At 42.4% G+C, this 22,434-nt stretch overlaps 1 protein-coding gene across 1 annotated transcript in view; it reads left to right on the plus strand.

Annotated features, from left to right (window-relative positions):
- Positions 1-4,957, plus strand: part of skia (v-ski avian sarcoma viral oncogene homolog a) — an 83,831-nt gene extending 78,874 nt beyond the window's left edge. The window contains exon 7 of the mRNA XM_034875829.1: positions 861-4,957. Coding sequence (XP_034731720.1) covers positions 861-1,049 — 189 coding nt within the window. The 3' untranslated portion in view covers positions 1,050-4,957. The remainder of the gene's footprint in view (positions 1-860) is intronic.
- The last annotated feature ends 17,477 nt before the right edge of the window (positions 4,958-22,434 follow it).

Consider the following 22,434-nt stretch of genomic DNA (forward strand, 5'->3'; position numbering starts at 1 on the left):
ACACACACACACACACACACACACACACACACACACACACACACACACACACAGAGAGGCTGCAGTCAGCTTTGGAAAGCTGTCATTAGGACAACATGTTTATGAGCTATTTGAAAGCATAGTGGCACTGGAAGAACACATGGTAGTTAAATTGATCATAGTTGCCGCTGGGTGGCTGTGGCCTACCTATCAGAAGGTTGGTGGTTCAATTCCTGGCCATGCAGTCCATCTTGTTAAAGCCTAAATAGTTTGGAAACCAGGCCAAGGAACTCCAACAATGAAAGAAGAAAGAAATTAGAAATACTCCATTGTAGATCCCATTCCCTCTGATGGAGATGGCTGTTCAGACAGGGATTATTTTTTGTAATTCTCCATTAATCTGTCGATTGTTTTCTGGTTTAATGGATTAGTTGTTTGGCGAATTAAATGGTAAATAAATGGCGATCTGTGCTTTCCCGAAGCCCAAGACACGACACACAACAAGGGTTTGGAAGTACGGTGGCCGGTACAGAAACCAAAACTTGTGAATGTTAAATTTGGAACAGATGATCGCATTAAAAAAAAGAATAACTCCAAACTAATCCAGTAAAAAACTAGTTTGAAGCGATTCCAAGTTGTAATCGGTTCTCAATGCCGACTCCTACATATGGGACAGATGGTACAGAGGGCATTCTGGGTTGTTATGGGCTATAAGTTGCAACTCCTGAGACAGGATGACAGGGTAGCGTGTATGAATGAAAACGCTCTATAAGCAGTACATGTACACAGTTCATCAGCTCCATTGTTTAGAGCGGGACCAATGGTTGGAGATCACGCTTTGTCCCTGTAGTCACATCTGCTTCCTGCCATGTGTTTCCCAGATCGAGGACCTCCAGATGAAGCTGCAGCACGCCGAGGCCGACCGCGAGCAGCTCCGAGCCGACCTGCTGCAGGAACGGGATGCCAGGGAGCACCTGGAGAGGGTGGTGAAGGAGCTACAGCAGCAACTCTGGCCCAAATCCAGCAGTGACAAGGAGGGGACGCCCAGGGACACGCACGCCGACAAGTGACCCAGCAGCCAACCTCACCACCCAAACCCTCCGCCCACATGGCCACGATAGAGACTGAGCCCATCGCTTTCCGCTCTCCATCGACATGTATTGGGCAAAGTCGCCTCCTTGTCAATTCCATCTGCTAGCAAACACCAGAAGAATGCCTAAAAGCTGCTGTGTGGTGGGACGCACAACCAACAGTGTGTAAACCCCATAACTTTATACATGCTGCTGACTAAGGACCGAGCCGTGCATCGTAAATCGGGTAAAATCCATTTAAATGTGTAAAGATTCCAACTGGTTGAGATAAAAAACAAACAAAAGCAAGTTATGTGAGCCCGCCGTTAGCTCTTAACGTTGGCTGGCTTAAACGCGGGTAAAGTGCTGAAAAAAGTGTGTCTGTACTTTACTGGAAAGGATTCCAACAGCGAGACGTGCAACAGTCTGCAGCTAAAGACACAGAGAAGTACTGCCGCTGTCGGATAAATAACAGGGACGGGACTTAAGTATTACGGCTCCGTAAGCTTGTGTTGCGTTTAATGTTAATGTAAAATACCCCTCTGTCATGTAGTGTTTCTTTTCTTTTGTGTTTCTTTTAAAAAGGGGACACATCTGCTGTTTGGGAGTTTTATATAAATAAAGGGATATTTTTCAGTCATTTCATTCTTTTAACAACAACTGTGGGAACTTGAGATCGTGAATCGAATCGTGAGTTAAGTATATAACGACATACATCCCTACTGTAACTGAACCTGAAAACATATACTTATCAAGTTAAATATTCAAATGTCGGTTTAGGCGAACTAAATGTCGGGACATACCGTTAGCTTAGTGTCAGGATCCCACCGTCTCTCTGCTGATTCTTCACGTCTGGATCCACTTTCGTCTTCATAAAAATCGGCTTTTGGGTCGGCACCTTGTAAAACCTTAAGTCATGAGTTCTTCACATCGTTGGAAGTTGACAGCAGCACACGGCAGCTTTTAGGGATGTTTTTAGTTGTTTGCTATCAGACGGAGTCGAGGAGGAGGAAACCTGTCTGCAATACAAATCAACGGAGAGCGGAGAGTTCCTCCTTTCCCCCTCCGGTGGGGGGGCGGGACTTAAATGCTCTTTGTCTCTATCCCCAACGTCTTCTGCCCAAATCAGACCATAAACACACCTGGATGTGTCTGGGCACCGCTGTCAATCAGACCACCCGGATAAGACGCTCGCCCTCCGACCAGAGACAAAATAAAGAGGAAGAAAAGCCGAGTGCCCCCCCCCCCCGCTCTCATCCATGTCCACGAAAAGTCAAGTGAGTGGTTTCCGTGGAAAATGACCGAAACGGCAAAAGTACAACGCTTCAACAAGGAAACGGGTGTTTCTCTAAATCAAGCACTGACTCGCACCTTCCAAACTCACAGAACTACAAAAAACAACAACAACATAACGTGATTCTCAAGAATGAAAGACAAAAACCAGACGTCAAAGCACAAACTGGGGCCGTGTCTGGGTTTTTTCTCCCATCAAGAAAGCAAACGACGGACCCTCACAGCCCCCCCCCCCCCCCATAAAAAGTATCGGCCACCCACCGTCCCTCGCCGTGACGAAGATAAAGGACTTGGAAGACCTTCTCAGCTATTTAAGAGACTACATAGCGAAGTGTTAGAGAGACGGTGTCTCCGGTTCTCTCTGTGCTGTCGAAGTTTTAAAAACAAAAACAAAAAAATCTATGAAAAAAAAGACACAAGTAAAAACAGAAGATGAACAAAAACAAAGCAAATGAACTTTCCACAGTGCCACCGTGGTTTTGTCGGTTTTTCAGGAAGCCATCGCCGTCCACCGAGGCGCGGGGGGGTGGGGGGTGAAACATCCAGTTCAAAGTTCACGCGAGCCCTCTTTTCCTCCCATTGTTCTTTATGAAATCACTTCTTTCTAACTTCTCCGTGCGGCAGGCACTAGATTGATCTGTTCTCTCTCTCTGGCTCCAGCCCTGGATTGGGAATTAGATTTTTTCAAAAACAACAACAAAAAACATGCTGTGTTTAAAAAGGCACTCTTTTTAAGCGAGCACTTGTTTTTTACAACAGTTTCAGCGTCACTCAAAGTCCCACTCGTGGTTGCCAAAATGTCATTTCAAGCATTTGGCTTCCAACCCTGAAGTCTGTTATCTTGTAAAGATACAAAAACAACTACTCCAGATGTGAGCGTGGCCTTGTTTTCTGCTCTCGTAACACTTGGAGCGATGAAAGCCGCCATGTTTTTTTTTTGTTTTTGTTTTTTTACTCAATCAGAACCATCTTCTATGACGAATAGCGGGTCGGACTGGGCTCCTTTGGCAAAAAAAACCACAAAATGTTCATTTTTAATTAAATTAAGGTATGTAAATATAAATATATGTTGTTTTTTTTGGTTGTTTTTCTCGACTTTACAATAATGAATCGCACTTTGTCATAACAAAAAACTGTCATCATGCATTGTACTCCCACTATTGTCTTCAAATATTACTTTGAGAACTTCATTGTATACACACGACCGCTACCATATAAACCCAGTAAGCATTTTGTTTGATTATATGCATCTTGAATAAATACTGTTGTTTTGTTTTTTCCTTAAGGCAAAGTCTTGTAAATAAACAGAAAAAAAACAGCTCTCCCAGTCGCTCGCTGAGGCATTCTGGGATTGTTGGATCGCTTTTTTTTTTGTTTGTTTGTTGGCAAAGCACTCTCCGTATTTTTTATTTTTATTGTTTTTGTGATATAATTGACACAAATGTCGCTTGAGCAGCCGGTTACAACTCCTCATCATCATCAGCATGCGTCAGTAAGGTGAACAAAAAGCCACACGTTCAACGAATAAAATGTGATTTTATTCGAAAAAAAAAAAAAAAAAAAAAAAAAGCGGGCAGAAGCCCCGAATCTGCCTTCACACAGTGGGTACAACGCAACCAGAATGTACATTGTGTTAATGCTATTTTTTTGGGGTTGTTGATGTTGTTTTGAATTGTTATTGCTTGTCTGTTATGTTCACTCTTTTCCAGTTTAAAACTCATACTTTCTTTATGCATGAAATTTGAGTTTGCCACACATATAGTCAGTTATTGGGCATTGATACCGTACATGTAAGAGTTTTTTATGGTGTTATGCAATCTGAAGCAATTTGTCTTATTTAGAAGAGGAATTGGTAATGACAAAACAACAACAACAACAACACACAGTATAATGTTCTTAAGAAGAAGAAAAAACTTCACATTTGCAAAAAAAAAAAAAACTAAACAACAGACAAAAAAAAAGAGAAGAAGATGGAAAATAATCTCGATGCAATGCTGGACAACCTCAAGTGCCTGGACGTGGGCTCAAGGTTTCCAGAGTAGGAACACAGTGATGACGAAGCTGCAGGGGCTCATCAACTTCCTGTTTGCAGGTTTTCAAATTAAAAGCCCCAAATCCCTCGCTCAGCAGCTCTTTTTTTTAATCAGTATTCTTAAAAAAAAAACAACAACAACCAGTTTACAAATTGTTTTTTTTTGAGTGTAGCGAACAATTGAGGCTTTTTCGCTGAATGAGTGCTTTTATTTTTCCTTCCTCCTCCGTTTGAAATCAACGATATGCATGTTAAAACAATTTTTATAGCAGATCTTGAAAAAGCCACTCGCTTCGGTGAATTGTTACTTTGGGGTGTACATAAAGACTGTTTTTATTCCCCGTTTGGCGAGGATAACAAAGAGGGCATTATGTTAAAAGCCCTTCTTCCTCATCTGACATCATCGATGTTGCTCGGAGAACGACCCTGCGTCTGCGACTTTGGCAGACCTAAAAATTGGTACATTTTGTAGTTGTTTTTACACTCGGACGAGTTGATAGCCTACGCGTGGTTTACGTTACTCGTGGTTTTCTACAAAAGGAAAGGGAGGCGTTAACGGCATCGGCTCCTCGCTCTCCCGCGCTAAAAAAGGAACGAAGCAGTTTGACGGCGTCTTGTTTTCTAAAGGAGAAGCATTTTTTTTTTTTGCTAAATAAAATGGACATAAAAAGCAGCAATAACGGTCCATATTGGTAGACAAATACTAGCCAGTGTGAAGATTTGAATAAGAATTTACAAATGTAAATATTATTTTTCATTTTACGATATTGTATAATATATGTACATGGTGTCTCCTTTTGCAAAAAGAACTCTTTTCTTACAATTGCTGTCTTGTTTTGTTTTTTGTTGTTGTTTTGTTTTTTATTTTGAATTTGTGTTTTAACTAAGATGTTTTAAAAACAGCAGCGCGCAAGAGAATATTCCCTTCATAATCCATTTTTTTTTTTTTTTTTTTTTTTTTTTTTTTTACTGTAGAGTCTTTATATCGAAATTACTTTTTTCACCAGTTCATACATATATTTTAACAGTATGTTCAGTATCAGAAAGCAGACGTGCCGTACGGGTCGCACACACGACTACGCCACCTTGCAGATTGTCTGTCACCCATCTCACCCCCCCCCCCCCCCCCCCCCCCCCCCCCCCCCCCCCCCCCCCCCCCCCCCCCCCCCCCCCCCCCCCCCCTCATCATCCTCATGTATCCTTTTAGCCCTGTGCTGCTGCTAATACTATATAAACCTTACAGTTCTAGAAATATTTTTATGTAAGAGGTAAATGTAAGCTTTTCCCATTTATTAACGCCACATATGCAGTATGAAAAGAAAAAAAAAAAAGCTCGGCTTATTCATCTATCTTCCTTGTTTCCCCTTCATCTTTTCCCACCTTTTTTCTCCCACCAAAACCTCCCAAAAACCCTTTCCTCTTCTCTCCCGACACGGACTATATTGTAAAGTAAAGGACTTTATGAGATTATGTTTGAAAATAGCTATGCTTATATACTACAGTGACTGAATGTACAGTGTATAGATGCATTACCAGAAATAAAGTTGTTTGTCCAGATTTAATGACCCAATTTTTTCTATTTTCGCGGCCTGGTTTAAATATAAACTCTAATTATCCTGCACATATTGCAGACTGAGTGTTTTTCTAGTTCATCTCACCAACGAATTTAGTGCAACTAAAATATTTGTTGCCTAATCTGTGTAATTTGTTGTCTTATCTTCAAAATCAGCAAGACACACATCGTTTCTTCTACAAATTTGGTTCCCAACCCCGGCAGTAGTGGTAGAAGAAGTATCCAAATTCTTTACTTAAGTAAAAGTACTATTACCACACTGTAAAAAATACTCTGTTGCAAGTAAAAGTCCTCCATTGGGGAGTTTTTTGCTAGACAAAAATGTCATTTTAATCCATCACATAATATAGTATACATATATTATTATACATGTAATAGTCTCGCTTTTCCAGACCTTCCAGGTCTGGCTAGTCTACACAAAATTCCAGGATGGGAGTTAAACACTGGTTCAATGGCATTTCTTTAACCCTCATGTTGTCCTCGGGTCAAATATCAGAAAATAGGGGATGACGATAAAGTGCCGGAAATGTAAAAAAATAAAATAAATAAAATAACACGACCAAACATAAAAAAGCAACAATAAAAAAACGTAAACATGTAAAAAATAAGCAGCCTGAACACTGAAAAAGTGACAAAAACATGTGCCGAAAATGTAAAAAAAAGAAGAAATAAAATAACACGACAAAACGTAGAAAAGCAACAACAAAAAATGTGAAAACAGGAAAAAATAAGCACCTGAAACATTGAAAAAGTACAAAAAACATTGGGAGAAATGGAAAAAATAAAATAAATAAAAACAACACGACAAAACGTTAAAAAAGCAACAACAATTTTTTTTTTTAAACTTACAAAAATAAGCTCCCAAAACACTGGGAAAAAGGGGAAAAAATAGTCAGAAAAAGCAATTATAATGTTGGAAAAACTGTCATTTTTTTATGGTTGACAGGAAGACAACACAATGGTTAAACCAATCACAGTCATCTTGGGGTGGCTCCAAGCGCCGGACGGAGCAACGGTGCCGCTTGCAAAACAGCCTCGGGAGGGAACGTTTGGTGAAAAGACGTGTACGTGCTACAGGCTACTTAGCTACTCAACTGGTCATCTGGCACATGTTTTATTATTAAGGAAGATTTGGAATATATGAAATATGGGCATTCATGAACTGGGAACACAAAGGAAAAACAATGAAGACTCTCTCAAAGAAGTTGGTTTCAGCTTCACAGGCTTGAATCCCTAATTACAGCATTCAGAGAATAAAAATAGCAAATATAAAAAAAGAAAACATAATGTCAGAATGTAAAGATGATAGAAATGAAATGCATAAGATCCCTTTCAGCCAACAGCAAACCCATGTTGTTTGAGCATAAAGGGCAGAGGCCACTTTTTCAGTAAAGCAAAACAACACTAAACAGTCATCTTGTTCCAGCCTCTCATCCGGTTTATGTACACAGAGACGGTTTAAGGGCAGCCGCTGGAGAAGCCTCCATAATTACCCCGAAAACCTTAAAAAAGAAAAGAGATGAGCTGCAAACACTTAACTAGAAAGGAATGTGCGCTAGGCCTCAAGTTAACGCCCACTCAGCCTGACAGCTCTTTATGAAAACATTCATTAGTGTGTGTATATACACACACACACAATCACACACACGGAGCCACGTTATAAGGCAGTGTGTGCACACACTATAGGTTAGCCGTTAGCTTCTCAGTGGGCTATCCAGTGCGGGAGAGAAGCAGCGAGTGGAGTTGGTTTCTGGTTTGGTTGACGGCACGCGGCTCTCTGAAACACAAATTAAAGACTTGTAAAAACCTTCAAACGCGGCGTATAATTCAGTTCACTACCAAAATAAAGACAAAAGAAGCTGGCACGGGCTGCGTTTGTAAACCATGATTTATACAAAAAATAAATAAAAAGAGGATGCTAGAAACGCAAAGATAACAGCAGAGACTAAACCCACATAAACATGTGCTGCACTGAGGAGCTTCTGTTGTCCTTTCTGCTCCGTTCACCTTAAAACACCAGTAAAAGTACCCAGGTTTATGTGAATTAATGGCCTGAGACCCTACGCTGTGTTTAGGTCTGTCGGTACACGATGCGTTCTGCGCATGTGCAATATGTTCGGGCATACGCAGATGATATCATGATGAACGCGGATTTACGACACTGCACGATCTGTTCCCATATGGACAGTTAACTCTTGTGTTGTCTTCCCGTCAACCATAAAAAATGACAGTTTTTCCAACATTGTAATTTTTTCTTTTGAAGCTTTTTCCCAATTGTTTTGTCACTTTCTCAATGTTTCGGTTGCTTATTTTTTCCTTTTTTCACTTTTTTAGTTGTTGCTTTTTTACGTTTTGTTGTGTTATTTATTTATTTTATTTTTCACATTTTCGGTACATGTTTTTGTCACTTTTTCAATGTTTTAGGTGCTTATTTTTTAAAGTTTTTCAGATTTTTGTTGTTGTTGCTTTTTTATGTTTTGTCGTGTTATTTTGTGTCTTTTTTTTACATTTTGGGAACTTTATCAACATCCCATGTTTTTGGATATTTTACTCGAAGACAACATGAGGGTTAAAGAAAGTCTGTTCGCCGCCACCGGAAAGCTAACGTTAGTTTAGCTAACAGCTAATTCGGCTAACCGCTAGCTGAGACAGCAAGTAAAAGACCCTCAAAAGTTAAAATAACCGTTTAAATATATAACAGCTATTACGTCAGTTCTACTTTACTTGTGCTTATTTAAAATACAATCCCTCAACACTTGTCTTTATTATTACTGTAAAGTCTTAATTTAGCTGTAGCTGCTTTTCCCACTGTTTAGTTTGAGTAATGTTATTTTAAGCTGAATCAAGCTAGCAGGTATCACCTAGCAGGTAGCCAAATTAGCTGTTAGCTAAACTAAAGTCGCTAGCTTTCATAACATGTTGCACATGCGCAGAACGGATCGTGGAGGCAGGGCAGATTGAGTACCGATTGGGCTGGTTGGAGGCGGCTCTCCGGCTGCTGCTGTTGCCCACATCGTCAGCGCGGTGTTGGCCGAGATGTCCGACGGCTCTGGGCTCCTCTGAACCAGCAGCAGCAGCAGCAGCAGCAGCAGCAGCACACTGGGCTATTGACTGACCCAATTACAGCAGTCACATGAGGAAGAAGCCCCACAGTTAGCTCATTAGTGTCTGGAGTCTCTCTGCAGCACGCTCCATCCTACTCTGCCTCCATGTCTCCTGCTTATTTATAATGTACAGTCAATTACTGAGTCACGTTTGATTCATTTAGTACATTTGGGGGAATTTCTATTTTTTTAATTTCATAAACGCTGGGATAAATTTTTTGTAGATTTGCTGGCATGTCTTTTAGACTAGCATGTTTGAAGAAGCTATAAGACTAAATGTTTATTTTAGACCACATTCTATAATTTATAGTGTCCCAACAATTCTAGTAATTCCCCCAAGAGCAAGCAACAGAGCAACAGTGGCGAGGGAAAACTGCCTTTTTAGGAGGAAACCTGGGACAGACCCAGGCTCTTGGTAGGTGGAGTCTGACGGTGCCGGTTGGGGGGGGGTGATGCACAGCGGCAATAATAGTCACTATAAAGATAATGCAACAGTGACTTCAGATGGTTGTGGTACTGGTTCATGTCATAGCAGGGCGCTGCAGGGCGTTACTGGGTGTAGCGGGGCATAGGTGGACCCAGCAGGACCACTATGACTATGTCTATGACTCCCTGGGGAGGGTCTCCAAATGCTATTAATAGGCTTTCATTCTATGAATGGGTTTTATCAGAAGGGTCAGCACCTAGGATCTTTGAGTTATCAAAATATTTGCATTTTAAACTGTAGTACATGGTAAAATTACACAAACGTTAAATCAATGTCCTTTTTGTTGGGTCCTGTTGGGTTTTGGACAAAGATCTTCAGCTTTTGCAGATGATTGAATCCGAATGTGTTGGTGACACCATAGACACCGATTGCTGAGAACTGTATGCTGTCACTAGTTTTTCAATATTTCCAATTTGATTTGTGTCATATCCGGGAAATGTGAAGCCTGTGTTGATACTGTTTGCAATTACATTATTCTACTTAAAAGCAACTCACCAAACACAGCAGACTTGACCTTTCCCCCCCTCCTTCTCCTCTAAATAGACACTTCCCTGAAGCTTAATGGACTCATCTAACATTCCCACACACAGACAAACACAAATCCTCTTGCCTTTGCCAGAAAGGTCACAGTTAGCCATTGCGGGTCATTGCCCTCCAGGCAGGTTCAATATTTATGGGTCGCTGCAGCATTTTACTGTCTCGGCTTGACAAAACTGATCGTCCTCTCAGGGACTCTGCCTGTCAATCCAGCAGCTCGGCACATCCCATCATCTGCCATCGCAGTCAGCCCGGCAGGATGTCACTGAGAGACGGCCAATCAGCTGGGCTGTCCCAGCCAAGGATACAGCAGCCTGACATCTGCAGCTGGGAAGGATGGATGGATGGAGGGATGGATGGATGGATGGATAGATGGTGGTTTGAGGGATGGATGGATGGATGGATGAATGGTGGTTTGATGGATGGATAGATGGGGGTTTGATGGATGGATGGATGGATAGATGGTGGTTGGAGGGATGGATGGATGGATGGATGGATGGATGAATGGTGGTTTGATGGATGGATAGATGGTGGTTTGATGGATGGATGGATGGATAGATGGTGGTTTGATGGATGGATGGATGGATAGATGGTGGTTGGAGGGATGGATTGATGGTGGTTTGATGGATGGATGGATAGATGGTGGTTGGAGGGATGGATGGGTGGTGGTTTGATGGATGGATGAATGGATGGATAGATGAATGGGTGAATGGATGGCTGGATGATGTTTGATGGATGGATGGATAGATAGATGAATGGATGAATGGATGGATAGATGGTGGTTTGATGGATGGATGATGACAGATATGTGAAAATTCTACTTAAGTACAGTAGTGAAGTATTTGTACTTTGTTACATTGCAACTCTGCTCGGTATCGGCAGATAATCAATATTTATATATATACAACAAACTTGTAAATACACAAACAACGGGCCCAACGGATGCAGGATACGCAAGGCAGCCGCTATTAGCAGTTTGAGCAGTTAAAAGCGAGTATATCTCCAGCTTTACAGCTGGTGTGTAATATATATTGAGCCACAGCTGCACTGGATTCTTCTACAGCAAAGTAATCTCAGTAAATATTGATCATTGGCGTTGGAGTTCAGGAGGTCAACTACTGTAGCCTGAGATGTTTGGGAGGTTTGTAGAGGAAGAAGAATCAAGTCACGAGTCTGTCACTCCCTGATGTGAGTCCAGTGCAGATTTGAGTTGCGCATGCGTCACTTTGCGACAAGTAGCATATAAGATGCTAACGAGAGACTTCTGTAATGTCAATACAGTAAAAATGGACCTACTTAACCAAGCTGGTCCACTGCTGGCTGCAAGTTAGCATCAAACACAACAAAGGCTGTCACTGGAATGGCGTTTTGAGCTAAAGTTAGCAATCAAACAATCATAGATAGCTACAACGTTTTTGAAATGACTGCTAGCTTGGCTACATGCTAGCAATCAAACACAACTAAGGCTGTCACTGGAATGGCGTTTTGAGCTAACGTTAGCAATCAAACAATCATAGATAGCTACAACGTTTTTGAAATGACTGCTAGTTTTTGAAAGGATCCCCATCTTCTGTTATTGTTTGTCTTTCATGGATTTCACAAATTTCAGTTTGACAGTTATGTCGTGAACTATTTAAATCTGAGTACGCGCGACTAACATCTGCACTCGCCTCACATCGGGGAGTGACCGGGTCAATGAGCTCAGTCGACTTCTAATAATGAAACACATGGCAGGTCCTTATACATGTGCATGTAGTGATTCACACAGGTGTATGACTGATCCAACTTGCAATTAAATCTCTTAAATTGCAAATCTGCAATTCAAACGTCGGATCATATCAAAGCCATTATCATTTTTCCAGGCTCACATCCAGTGTAAACCTGTGGTACGTCTTCCATTTCTGCAGCACTGCTGGAAAACTCCTTCAGGTGAACTGAGCTGTCAGTTGAACACAGAGGGGAGCAACTCTTGGCCAGCGACGACTTAGAGCAGTGACTCACACGTTTACTCTTGGGTGGCATTGGCAGTGAGCTCACAAGGTCAAATAAAAGTTCTTTGCTAATTTGGTGATTCAGTGCCCCCCCCCCCTAAATAAAGCAAGCCAGCAAGATAAAATCCCTCAGTGCCTGTGCAAACATATTGTCAAAAGAATAGGATTGAATATGCCTTGATGGATTGTTCTCAGATGAATGGACCAAATTAAGCTTAGTGTGAATTCAGCCACGAAGGCTAACATACGTTAGTCACTCATTCCCCTCTCTCTCTCCCTCTTATCCTGCTTCTCCTTATCACAGGGCTCAGCAAACTTAGCCAGCTCAACCAATGGCATAGCAAAGTGTTTTTTTTGTAAATGTTCCAATCCTCATTCCACATACCAACTCTTTCCCAGCCATTGGCAGGAGCACAGCCCGTTTTCTTTACCTTAAATTGATCAACCCCCTCCCCTCCGTCCATGACCCACCCTACTCTGACCTCTGATTGGCTAGTTCTCGTTGCTAATCGGGGTTGAAACAAGAAATTATATTTAAATAAGGACCTTCAGATCTTCCCAAATAGCCCGAATGGAATGACACTTTGTTTCTAACCACATTTTCAGACACTGTGGAGATACGACTGTGAGATTGGCAGTCGAATCAAGCTCCTTAGATCGAATTATCGACTGTTCTGAGTCTACTGGATTTACACAATAATATAAATATATCCAAGACACATGTGATGGCCATGTCATGCAACTGCTGAAGTAGGATACTGCCACTTTTTTGTTGTTGTACCAAGTCATCCACTGTGTGCTTGAAAACACTGCCTTACCAAACTGTTTACAGCAATGTTTTTGAATTATGATTCAATCATCTCCTTATTGAATGGTGTTGTTGGGGTTTTCCAGTGGGAACAGAATGCCATTGAGCTCTGTTGTACTGGGCTGAATGCAGACATCTAAACCTGAGACAAAACTTCAATTTGTCTCTTATTTGTGTTTTGAGTGAATCACCTACACGCTGGAACTATTTCTTGGTAAAGCTGTGCAATGTCTGTGTGCATGTGATAGGTGGACACAGGTTGATATAGTCTACAATTTTTAAATTAATGAGTCAAAGACAAAAGAGATCATAAATGTAGAGTTAATAAATGAATAAAGGTGAATGCAATCTGTTAAAAACTTGTAGAAAATGTAAAAAAAAAAGTTTTTCCTTTAAAAAAATTTAAAATGTTTAACATAGTTATTAGTATTTGAGAACATTTATAGGCCTATATGTAGGCTACACCAAAGAGCCTCTGCCTACTATAAACCGTATATACATGCAATATGTATACAGTGCATGGTTTAATTTCTTTAAGAAGAAAAAAGAGCTATAATTTTTATTTATTTATGCCTGAAAGGCCGGACGCGGGAGCACTCTCAACCCAATGCCCTCAACGCGGACAGCTTCACTCTCGGTGCAGCTACCGGAGAGAAAGCATCTCGTTATATTGTCTTCAGTGACCATTTATATCTCCCTTTCCCAGGTATGAGAATGACTGTTTATGTGCTTAAACTGGAAGACATGTCAGCGAATTTCTCTTTATGTGTTAGGTTGGAAGCTAGCTAGCGATATACAGCTAGCTATAATATAATATAGCATATATAGATAGTATATATTACTATACAGTCTATGCGTTAGACCTAGTGGATATTAATGACTAGCTAGCTAGCACTTAATATTGAATGTATAGCTAGATATTAGCTAGCTAGCGATGTACAGCTAGCTAACTAGCTATATATACAGCTAGATAGCTAGCGATAAACAGCTAGCTAGCTAGCTAGCGATACATACAGCTAGCTAGCTAGCGATACATACAGCTAGCTAGCTAACTATATATACAGCTAGCTAGCGATATATATTCAGCTAGCTAGCTAGCTAGCGATTTATATTCAGCTAGGTAGCTAACATCTAGCTATAAATTCATGTTAAGTGCTTAGCTAGCTAGTTATTAATATCCACCAGGTCTAAAGCATAGACTGTATATTAATATATACTATCTATATATACTTCATTATTGTATATTATATTAATAATATACAGAATATGGTCTAAAGTGACTCCCAGCGGCCATTACAGGTCGGCACGGTCTCGGACCATAGACTGTTTATTAACGGTCCATTTGTGGGACTCAATCATCACCATATTTCTCATGGTTATATCTTTGTGTTAGACTTTTTGACAGTTTTTAGTGGTTATGAGGCACAATTGGAGAGAATTTTGGCGATAATTGATCATTGTTAAGGTACATTGAACCACATTAAGCTTCCTTACCATAGGCTCTAATGGAGCAGAAACGCTTAAAATCAGCTAACGTTCATAATAATTGGGCTTTAGGTTTGATTTTTTGACAGTTTTCAGGGGTTATGAGGAGCAACATGCGAGCGAAATTTGGTATTCATTGATCATTGTTTAGGTACATTAAACCACGTTAAGCTTTCTCCTCGCCATGGACACCAGTGAAGAAGAAAACTTTAATGTGAGATAACTTCTATAATTGTTGGATTTCAGTTTAGTTTTTTTATGACAGGCAAGTGTTCATAACAAGATATGACCATTGTAAATATGGTAATGATTGATCGTTGTTTAGCCCCCCGAAGCCAATACACAGCTCTTTTTTTTGCCTGAGAGCTTTGCAGCAATTTCGCAAAGGGCAGATAATGCGGGACAGGAAGTTGAGCACAGAAACGAATAAAACATCCGTCCATCCATCATATTTCCCTTTCAACACAGCACAGAGTTGTTTCCCCTCCTATCCTCTGGATGTAAACTAACTGTTGTTTTGTGGTTCTATTCTACATGAATTTGCAAGATCTCGTGGCTCCTGGAGACGTCAGTTGTCAGTCATGGCCGCAGCCGTTCTCTCACAAATCCAGACCTGTGGGGTGTTGACGGGTGGCGGAGCAGACGTTCTGCAACCGGTGGAAATTGGGGGTTAGAGCACCTTTTTTTTATTTTTTTAAATGCCTGCGTTGCTCTCCGATGCTCCAAATTGGACGTTAGAGGCAATCGCTGCATGTGGCGTTAGTTAACATGACACTAAGGTTCACTGCTGATTGTTTTTCTCATTAGGCCCAAATGAAGCAACACTAAAAACAGAAAGCACCGTTGAGTTTGTATGAACTCCTTAGGATGTGCCTGCTATGAAGGCGTCTTGGGTCTCTGGCTTGTGAATCCTTACCACAACAGCTCCAAAGCAGTCAAAGGACGGGAACGCAAGTGTTTGTAGAGTTCCACAGCTGAAGCTCAAGCGGAGGCCGGCAGGGGCGTGCCCTTACAGAAACATCACATAGTGAACAGGATGCCTCCAGCAGTGGGCAGCTTTCATCAAGGCCTGTGTGGGCACGATTTCGGAAAGACTGTGGGCACCTGTGGGTGACTCATGAAGGCCTTTCTGCTGCTCTGAGCTCAAGTGGCAACAAAAAAAACCAAACTGTAGGGATTAGAAGAATATGGCCGGTTTCTCACCGCAGTTAGTCAACTTCCTTCTTTTCAAGCTGGGGTTAGCGTATGTAGGATTTTCTCTTGCGGCTGCAGTGATCCAGGTAAACCCTGTAAACAACATCTAGGACAGGGAAGAAAGGAAAGAAAAACACGTAATTCCTGAACAAATGTCAGAGCATCTGTCAGTCTCACCCGGAAAGAGCTGGCTGAGGCAGGGGGCCTCTGCCAAGGCAATGTGACTACAACGCCCATCAAGGCGGGGCGGGGGGGGTTGCCACATCGCCTGCAGTGGGTACAGGATGGGGGGTTGTAACTGACAGTAGTTAAGGGAGGCGCTGGGACATCAGTGTCACAGTGATGAGGCAGAGTTGGCGTGACGTGCCCGTCAGCCGCTCGCTGCACAGCGTGAACATACAGCGCAGCTCCTGTGATGTACTTTGGATGTGTACGTTTGTTTACATGCAGAGAAGACAGCGCAGAGCTTGTGCAGGATGAGACGGCACGCTACAGCGTAGGCGTAAGACACTGGGGGGGGGAAGAAGTAGGGCGAGTGGGACACGATGGGCTGGCTGCCTCCCTCCTCCTACTCAGTCTCCGCTGTCTCAGAGGAGATGAAGGACAATGCGAACGCAGGCCGGTGTCTTCGTCTTGCCTGCATATGAAGCCGCCGTGAGTGTGGCTACTCCTGCAATGCCTTACTGAGCTTGTGTCATTTACATACCTCGTCTCCTGCGGCGTGTACAAGCTCCAAGAGCGAGACGAAAAAGGACCTCACTATTCAGTTTGAAATAAACGCATCTCACACGGGGCACAAAGCACTTCCCGGGCTATCCCAAGTGTACACATCGGTTTAGATAGCAGAAACAAGGAAGACAAGTAAAGGAGTGGTAAATGTAATTAAAAAAAAAAAAAAACGTCAATGAGGAGAGGCAGAAAAGATAGGGGAGAAAAAGAAGAAAAAACAGGCAGAATGGTGTTTGATGCTTATGCTGCAGGGGCATATTTAAAATATGAATCAAAGGCACGCTTTAGAAGAGATAGACACAGAGCTTGGCTCACAGCCTTGAACGTCAAGAGTAACGTTACCTAACTGAAAACAGCAAGTTGTTCCTTTTTAGCACCTGTTTGCTTTATTTGCAATCATTTCCCAAAAGCATCACATGTTCAATTTTATTTATAGTATCAAATCATGACAAAAGTTATCTTGAGACACTTTACAGATAGAGTAGGTCTAGACCAGACTCTATAATGTACAAAGCCCTAACAGTTCTAGTAATTCCCCCATGAGCGAACAAGTAGTGTGACTGTGGTGAGGACAAACTCCCTTTTAGGAAGAAACCTCCTTTTAAGGGTGTAGCCGGGCGGTGCAGCAGGACCACGGCGACAGCTGCAACCAAGATCTTGTTGCCATCCTAATCCTAAAAGAGTATGCTAAACACAAGGACTCTAACTAGGTTAGTAACAAGCATTTTTGGGACAGGATGCACACAAATGGAAAGGGAGAGGAGAGCAGCTAAAGGAAGGAAATCCACCCCCCCCCCCCAGTCTAGAACTATAATCCCATAACTAAGAGAGAGAGGTCGGCCAAGAACTCTCCCCAGTCAGATCGGGCTTATGTGTTACAATTACATGCCAGCATCTAGAGAGCCGAAGTCAAGCCCTTCTACTTCCGGTACATGGGACCTATTTTTCTTTAAAATATGAACTGGAGTCAATGCAATGATAATCATTTTTTTTGGTCTGGTTTGATTTGTGCCATGCATTTCACAAACGATGTGTGTAAATTGTCAAAGATAATTTTACATGTCAAGAGATACGACGATTTGACATAAATAAGTTGAAAAGCGTTACCGTACTTTCACACCGCCACCGACTTGAGCGTCTAAAGTTACCGGAAGTCATTCATTTTCAATGGAAGCTTCTCTCAGCTGCAAGGAGCGGCAAATCTGTCGGCGTCGCGTTTTGAGCGTGTTGAGCGTCAATCAGAAAGTTAAAATTTTTCAACTTTATGGTAATGAGCTCTGACGCGGTCCAGCGGCGAGCAGCGGCTAACGCCAGCTGTCAATCGGAATATAGACGTCCTTCGCGCTGGCCGATCCTGGAGAAACATACGATGTAATCTTTCGTTCCTACCAAAACATTAATTCTGAGGACAAGCTCATAATCGCCGTTGCTGGGTTACCTTTCGTTTATTAACGTTGTTTTCACATAGGAACAAGTTAACGTTACCTCCCTGTCACATCCGCTCACAGTAAAGTCCGGCACGGGTCCCTAGATTAGTCTGGCGGCTGCTCGCTCTGCCTGCACGCCGCTATGGCTCAGCGGCTAACGAGCGAGCTAACTTCTAACAGACTCTGTTGAGACCAATTAATACAACTTCTGTCATTATATATGTAATTTATAAAGGTTTCTAGTGTCAGTGTATTGGCCGTGGCTGCGTGAGCTTCTCCCGGTCGAACAGAAAACGCCGCCAAGTCAGAGCCGCCAAAGCGTCACAAAGCTTGCCTGTACTTTTTGACAAGCGTCCTTGGCGGGGCGGCCAGAGCTTTTTTGCAGCTCAGGTCGGTGGCGGTGTGTACGAACGGTTCGGGTTTTGTGTGAGATGATGAACCACATCTCTCGTCGTCACCAGAGAAACATGCCGTCTCCGTGTCGAGCTTTACCGTCTTCTTCCAAGACGAAGGCAGAAGTATTAAGAGGTAAAAACCATTATAAATCGACCCATGTGGAGAGCTGCAGCCTCTCGAAGGGAATGGAGGGACAATGTGGTGACGTCAGGGAAGCAACTTGGACTTCTAGTCCGCCTAATTACGTATCTTCCCGTGTCATTTACTTAACAATCTTGCGATAAACTAACTTTCTCAACATGTAAAATCATTTTTTATTTTGAAAAGCTTAGTGTAATTCAAGGCACAAGTCGATCGGGACCAGAAAATAATTTTTAGCTTTTTTATTTTTTTTGTCAATAGGTCCCATGGAAGCAAACAGAAGGGGCGGGATTTTGGTTCTCTATAGTTTTTTCCATTACATGGTACCTGCTCAACTGCTCCGATTCTACTCACCTTTTTGGGTTTTCCATCATGAAAAAAAGTCCCTGGTATCTGCCAACAGGTACCTTTTCATTCTATTGCCTCCTGTCGAGGTTCCAAGCGAGCTGAGGCGATACCAAAAGGTGACGTGAAAACTGATTGGTTGGAGAGAATCGTCACTCATCACTGCGTCGTCAATGCTAGCGACTGACAAGGGTGTTCTGAACAAACCCGTCATTTTTAAATAGAGCAGACCACACACCTTCAACGTTCTGTGTGTGTGTGTGTGTGTTGCATAAGGTCAGTGCAGTTTCCTGCGGCGTCGCATGAGGCGGTACTACATCTGTAACGGAAAATGACGGACAAGGCGAGACCGAGGCGAGCCGATCAAAGCTGGTACCATGTAATAAAAAACTATTAAATTAGTGTCCCTGCTCTGTCCTTTCTCACAGAAAGAGCCTTTTTATATGTATATCGGCCGATATATTGGATTTTTAAATCGCCAAATATGTCTTTGATTCTTCATGTCGGCATTTTAAACTCCAGTGAATTTCTGAGGACTATGGTTACCTGGTCCCCAGATCACTGCAGGGTAAATCCAGACAGCTAGCTAGACTATCTGTCCAATCTGAGGACTATGGTTACCTGGTCCCCAGATGTCTGCAGGGTAAATCCAGACCGCTAGCTAGACTATCTGTCCAATCTGAGGACTATGGTTACCTGGTCCCCAGATGTCTGCAGGGTAAATCCAGACCGCTAGCTAGACTATCTGTCCAATCCAAGGACTATGGTTACCTACTCCCCAGATCACTGCAGGGTAAATCCAGACCGCTAGCTAGGCTATCTGTCCAATCTGAGGACTATGGTGACCTGGTCCCCAGATCTCTCCAGGGTAAATCCAGACAGCTAGCTAGACTATCTGTCCAATCTGAGGACTATGGTTACCTGGTCCCCAGATCTCTGCAGGGTAAATCCAGACAGCTAGCTAGGCTATCTGTCCAATCTGAGTTTTCTGTTGCACGACTAAAACTACTTTTGAACGTACAAATGTTCCACCAAAACAAGTTCCTTCCCGAGGCTGTTTTGCAGCGGCACTGTTGGTCGGTCTAGCTGCACTACACCGAACTAAACAATACAGGTGTAAAAACATCCTTAAAGTGGCACTCAACCAATGCTTTCTTCAGTCAGATGTTACAGCGGTGTAACACTGTGCAGATGCAGGGATTGAAGTTTTACACTTTTCTGCATGTGCTGTCCAAGTGCAGCCTATGGGCCCGCGGGTGCTTCAGCTTTCTCAATCAATATCTCAGTGCCGAGGCGTCGCTCATCTTCCATCCACGTGGAACGCTGCCAACATCCAGTTTCAGTGCTACCATCAACCCGCAGTGCTTGGCTTCTGCCCACGCACACACACACACACACACACACACACACACACACACACACACACACACACACACACACACACATCCACATCCACATGGAGCATTAGCAGTCAGAAACACAGCTATCACAGCTCGTTCCTTTGTCTTGCCAGGTGGAATCATACATAATGACCCTGTGGGGCTTACATGTGTTTGAGCAATCGGTAAAAATGTACGTTCTTCTAAAATGAAAACTAACACTCGCCATATTTTTTATGCCCCATTGACTACCAGTCAGTTTTGCTAACAGGCAAGTGAGGTAAGTGCTTTCAATATGCATTAAAGGTCCAAAGTAATATAATCTAGGGAAAGAATCTCTGAAGTGGGGGGTGTAGCATAGCATAACAGTCCCTCCGGGATTTCCCAGAATTTTTTTGCAGTGCTGCATACACACACAACACAACCAAATACACAAACGCAATGCAAATACACACAACACGACCAAATACATAACAAGATGCAAATAGAAAACAATACAAAAAGAAAAGCACACAAACCACAAAAACAAATGCGACAAAAAAAGCTGCATCCAGATTACACAATGGAAGGTCTCCAGGCCTCTAGAGGGAGCAGCTACAGCTGTAAAAGACAAGGGCCAAATGGTAAAATGAATACTAACCTTGTTATGTCGCTGATTTCTTTCCTTTTTGGTCCCGTTTCCAAACAAACCTCTCATCTGCTCGCTCTCTCTCTCTCGTTCCGTGGGGTTGAAAATCAAGCTGTTCCACTTAGCTGCTCCCGCTAGAATAAAACAAAAACTGAAAACATTTGCACAAAACAAGCCGATCCACTGTTCCATGTTGATGAGAGCATTAAAATGAGAAAAAAATAATGGGACAGAAGAGATCAAGGGACATTTAGGATAGATAATATAGGATTAAAATGTGCGATAAATTGCAGGTTAACTAACTTCATTCTAACCCCAACCGGTCGTCACACACCGCTTACCAAGGGCCTGGGTCTGGGTCTGGGTCTGTCCGAGGTTTCTTCCTTAAAGGGAGTTTTTCCTCGCCACTGTTGCACTGTTGCTTGCTCTGGAGGAAACTACTAGAACTGTTGCGTCCTTGTAAATTATGGAGTGTGGTTTAGACCTGTAAACTGTCTCGAGATAACTCTGGTTATGAATTGATACTATAAATAAAATTGAATTGAACTATGACAACGCGATAGATCGCAATTTAATATTTTTAATGGTTTGAAAGCACAACTGTCTTGTAATCACTGATTTTACTTTACCCAGACTTTAAAAGCTAGCTATGAGGTTGGATAATGCTCATGTGGTTCTTAATTTTAGCTACTGCTAGGAACGCTTATTCATTTAATTTTTTAAGGTTGCTACGGCTCGGATTCAAGGGTAGGAACAAACAACGTATGCTTCGGAGGACTTGTCGGTTCCTTCATGTCAATAAACTAATAGACATCCAGGATAAGTCTAATGCGTTGATAATCATATGAAACTAGCCGAGTGAATAGCTGCATAATTAAAGCGACAGGAGAATTCCTCCGATAGTCCCTGAGCATTGGCTGTGACAGCGGGGATGCAGATCGGCTGAGACCGGCAGCCTCTGGAGCAGCGCAGGAGAAATCAATGAGTCTCTGGCTGCCAGAGTCATGAGTTGTTGCCGCTAAGATGGAGAATGACTGGAGTCACAGACCAGAGAGGGAGAGCACAATCTCATGAGCAACCTGTAGCATTGAATGCTTTTTATTAGACACTTCCAACATCATTATGAAGCTTAGAAGTTTTCTTTGTATCTATGGTATCTGAGAGAATGTGACTTCACTATATATAGATTTTGAAGGAGTTTGTGGTGGAAAGTAATATTTACCTAGTTATTTTTTGTGTGTGTTATTTAGGTTTCCAGGTGGTGGGCAGTACTTCTGCACAAACCCAGCAGCAGACATGAATCCGTGGGCGGGCGCTTGATTTCCGTGAGCTGGCCCAATGTAAAAAATAATGGACGGCGTAATAATGGACATTTGATAGACGGCGGGTGTCATGTGAATGTTTTGCTGAGTACCATATATGATTATTAGCACATCCTCCCTATCTGAGTATATGTGTGTCACATCAAGTCGTATGCTGTTTTCCATTCCCTGGGTTGAATTTTCAAATGCAAATGCAATTTTGGACTTGCTGAGTGATACGCGTAAACATGGCATAAGGCTGATGGAGGGTGGTCTGGGGCGGGATTCTCCTCTGGGAATTTTTGTGGATTAATAAGCTTTATTTTGATGAGTTTTCTTTTTTTTTATGCACTTAAAACATTCAGGGTTAAGCCCTGGAAAAAGATGCCCTGGCGACTTTGCTGCCTGGCGTGTGCACTGCGAGAGATGAGCTGGAAAGAGAGACACGCTGCGCTGCTGCAGGAGGAGCCAGACTGATAGTCCTCTGAGCAGCAAGTCACTAAAAAAAGGGTAAAGTCGCCAAGTTGGCAACACT

This window comes from Etheostoma cragini, chromosome 7, assembly GCF_013103735.1.
Source record: "Etheostoma cragini isolate CJK2018 chromosome 7, CSU_Ecrag_1.0, whole genome shotgun sequence".
Taxonomy (NCBI): domain Eukaryota; kingdom Metazoa; phylum Chordata; class Actinopteri; order Perciformes; family Percidae; genus Etheostoma; species Etheostoma cragini.